Source organism: Macadamia integrifolia, unplaced genomic scaffold (genome assembly GCF_013358625.1).
Source record: "Macadamia integrifolia cultivar HAES 741 unplaced genomic scaffold, SCU_Mint_v3 scaffold1126, whole genome shotgun sequence".
Lineage (NCBI taxonomy): Eukaryota > Viridiplantae > Streptophyta > Magnoliopsida > Proteales > Proteaceae > Macadamia > Macadamia integrifolia.
The window spans coordinates 126,146-129,419 of record NW_024868092.1 but is presented as its reverse complement, the minus strand read 5'-3'; the positions used below and the strand labels follow the sequence as shown (position 1 = coordinate 129,419).

Here is a 3,274-nt window from a genome sequence, read left to right as displayed (position 1 = left end):
CAATAGCTCCTCTTGTGATTATAAAGGAAGGGAGGGGGGAGAGATAAGAGGCATTCTTCCTTGAGCATATTTTTATTGACAAACATAAGATTAGCCATGGTTCTTAACAATCTTGTTATGATACTGCTTAGTCTTTTCTCATTATCAGTTACCATAGCCATGGCTGTTCCTCCACCACTAGCCCTGCCGGGTTGCGACGACAAATGCGGAAATGTGGCCGTACCCTACCCATTTGGCATCAAAGATGGATGCTTCAGGGATCCTGATTTTAATATTTCATGCAGCAACAGCAACAGCAGCAGCATCAAAGCCTATCAAAAAGGTGGTGGTGGTGGTGGCCGGAATGAGGTTCTTGAGATATCATTATCCAAAGCCCAAGTCATAGTAGATGGTGGATATTCTAATAACACTAGATATTGCTCCAGATCTACAGATGAGTATATAATAGGAAAGTATGATCTGAACCAATCATCTTCCTTCACTTGGTCATCTGATAGCAACCTATTCACAGCCATCGGTTGCAACATCGCTGCATACATACGTTATGGTGACTTTATGAGTGCATGCGTGACTCTGTGCGATAGCTTGCCACTTAATATGACTAAAGGGGCTTGCTATGGAATTGGTTGTTGCCAGACCACAATCCCTAAGGGTCTCAAAACTCTTAATATTACTGTTGGGAGTATAGGTAATGGATCTGCTGGGAATTGGAAGTTCTCTGCTTGCAACTTTGCTTTCTTGACTGATCAAAAGCTGTTCAGCTATGAGTTATCAAATCTTTCGGCTCAATTATATGAATCAAGTTTTCCTGTGGTGTTGGATTGGGCTATTGGGAATCAGACATGTGAAGAAGCGGTTCATGATAAAAAATCTTATGCTTGTGGTTCAAATAGCTACTGCTTTAATTCAACCAATGGTCCCGGCTACCTGTGTAACTGCACCGATGGTTTTGAAGGCAACCCTTATATAGGATGCCAAGGTAATACGCTTATCTTTTCTCAAATATGTATTGAGAGAAATTTTTCTTGGTGGGACACAGGGGCTATGTCTAGACACAACAAAAGGGAACATGTAACAACCCTTGTGCCCCTCCTAAGGTGTGCCTCTCCGTCTCACCCAGAAAACACTTGCCATGGTATATTTATCAGTGAAAATGGTTTTCTCAAAAGAGGAAAAAGTTTGTGTTAGATAGCTTGAAATGGTCAATTTTATATATATTTATTGCTTATGGCTGTCAGTTGTTCAATTTGGCTTTTGTCAAAGTAGCTAACAAAATTTCATTATTCTTGTTTTGGGGTGTTCCATTTGATGAAGACATAAATGAATGTGAGATTGGAGATAATCTCTGCGATGGCAGAGGTAAATGCAATAATATGATTGGGAGTTATAACTGTTATTGTCCAAAAGGCTACTATGGCGATGGTTGGAAAAATGGGACTGGCTGCACTGAGGACCCAAAACGCATTCCATTGATAAAAATTATTGCAGGTAATTTTCTTTTTAGTTATCAAAATTGCTACTTTCTTGCTTGGTTGTTTGAATATAAGTCTGGCAAGTTGAAATTTTCAGCTATGACTAGTATGCAGTCTCCCTTTTTTTTTTTTTTTTTTACATGACTTTTTAACTTGAGTACGAGCATTAATTATTATTAATAATTTTTTTTTGTACAATGCTTTTACACTCGTATACAAACATTATAGGACTGAGTTTTCCTCACTCGGGTGAAGAAATGTTGTTAGATTTTTGGTGCCAATGTTAGTTTTGGCGTTTGTTTAGGAGAAAGTTTTCCTTCACCCATATATTATTACTATTTTTGGTACCAAGAGAAGTTTTACTTTATAGTTTTGTAAATGAGTCAAATTTGGGCTAGACCAAAATATCTTTTGAAACAACTCACTCCATATTAGCCATGTGCACGTTTAACCAAAATTCTTATTGATAGTGATAATTTTGAGATTGAAAATGAAATTAAATGTCCAAAATATTTTTGTATGCAGGTGTTGGTATCAGCTTTATATTTGTATTTGTTTGCATTTATTTTGGATACTGTGGAATCCAAAGAAGACGAATCATCAAACGTAGAGAAAAATTCTTCCAACAAAATGGAGGTTTGCTATTGCAGCAACAAATTGCTTCTCGTAGAGGTGTCACAGATAATGCTGGGATTTTTACCATGGAAGAGCTCAATAAAGCAACCAACAACTTTGATGAGAGCGGAATACTTGGCCAAGGAGGGTATGGTACGGTTTTTAAAGGAACCTTATCAAATGGCAAAGTAGTGGCAATTAAGAAATCGAAAATAATGGATAAAAGCCAAATTATACAATTTATCAATGAGGTTGATATCCTTTCTCAAATCAACCATAGAAATGTGGTGAAGCTCTTGGGTTGTTGTCTAGAAATGGAGGTTCCATTGTTGGTGTATGAGTTCATCTCTAACGGAACCCTCTTCCAACATATCCATAATGAGAATCAGGCAATGTCTCTTTCATGGGGAAATCGTTTAAGAATTGCTGCTGAAACAGCTGGAGCACTGGGGTATTTGCACTCTGCTCATTCACTACCCATCCTCCATAGAGATGTCAAGTCTTCCAATATACTTCTAAATGATAATTACATGGCTAAAGTATCTGATTTTGGAGCTTCAAGACTTGCTCCTTTGGATCAAACTCAAGCAATGACATTAGTTCAAGGGACCTTAGGTTACTTGGACCCAGAATGCTTTATTACAGGTCAACTAACTGATAAGAGTGACGTTTATAGCTTTGGTGTTGTCCTTGCTGAGCTTTTGACTGGGAAAAAGCCAATACTATCAGAAGGATCAGAGGAGTGTAAAAGCCTTGCAATGCATTTTGTTTCTTCATTGAAAGATGACAATCTTTTTCAGATTCTCAATTACCAAGTATTAAATGAGGGAAATAAAGAACAGTTAGTGGCAGTTGCTAAGCTTGCAAGAAGATGCTTAAAGCTTAACGGAGAGTACAGGCCAACAATGAAAGAAGTTGCAATGGAGCTTGAATCTCTTAGAACGTTATACGAGCACCCATGGATACAACATAACCATGAAGAAACTGAAAGCTTTCTAGGTGAACCATCAACAAGGTCTGCTGTCAATGTGACTGATCAAGAGTCTTTAGGGGATTCTTTCGCGCTAGCATTAGAGATTGCTCGTTGATTATTCAGCACTAGCAGGTAGTTATTGTAATATTGATGACAAAGTTCTCTTTTTGTGTCTATGGTTGGTATTGTAGAGCTATAGTACTTATAAATATTG

General features: G+C 37.8%; 1 protein-coding gene across 1 annotated transcript; it reads left to right on the top strand.

Annotated features, from left to right (window-relative positions):
- Window positions 1-3,274, top strand: LOC122062818 (wall-associated receptor kinase 5-like). The gene is made up of 3 exons (XM_042626461.1): window positions 1-979; window positions 1,315-1,488; window positions 1,998-3,274. The coding sequence occupies exons 1-3, from the start codon at window positions 97-99 to the stop codon at window positions 3,173-3,175; spliced, it is 2,235 nt and encodes a 744-aa protein (XP_042482395.1). The 5' UTR covers window positions 1-96; the 3' UTR covers window positions 3,176-3,274.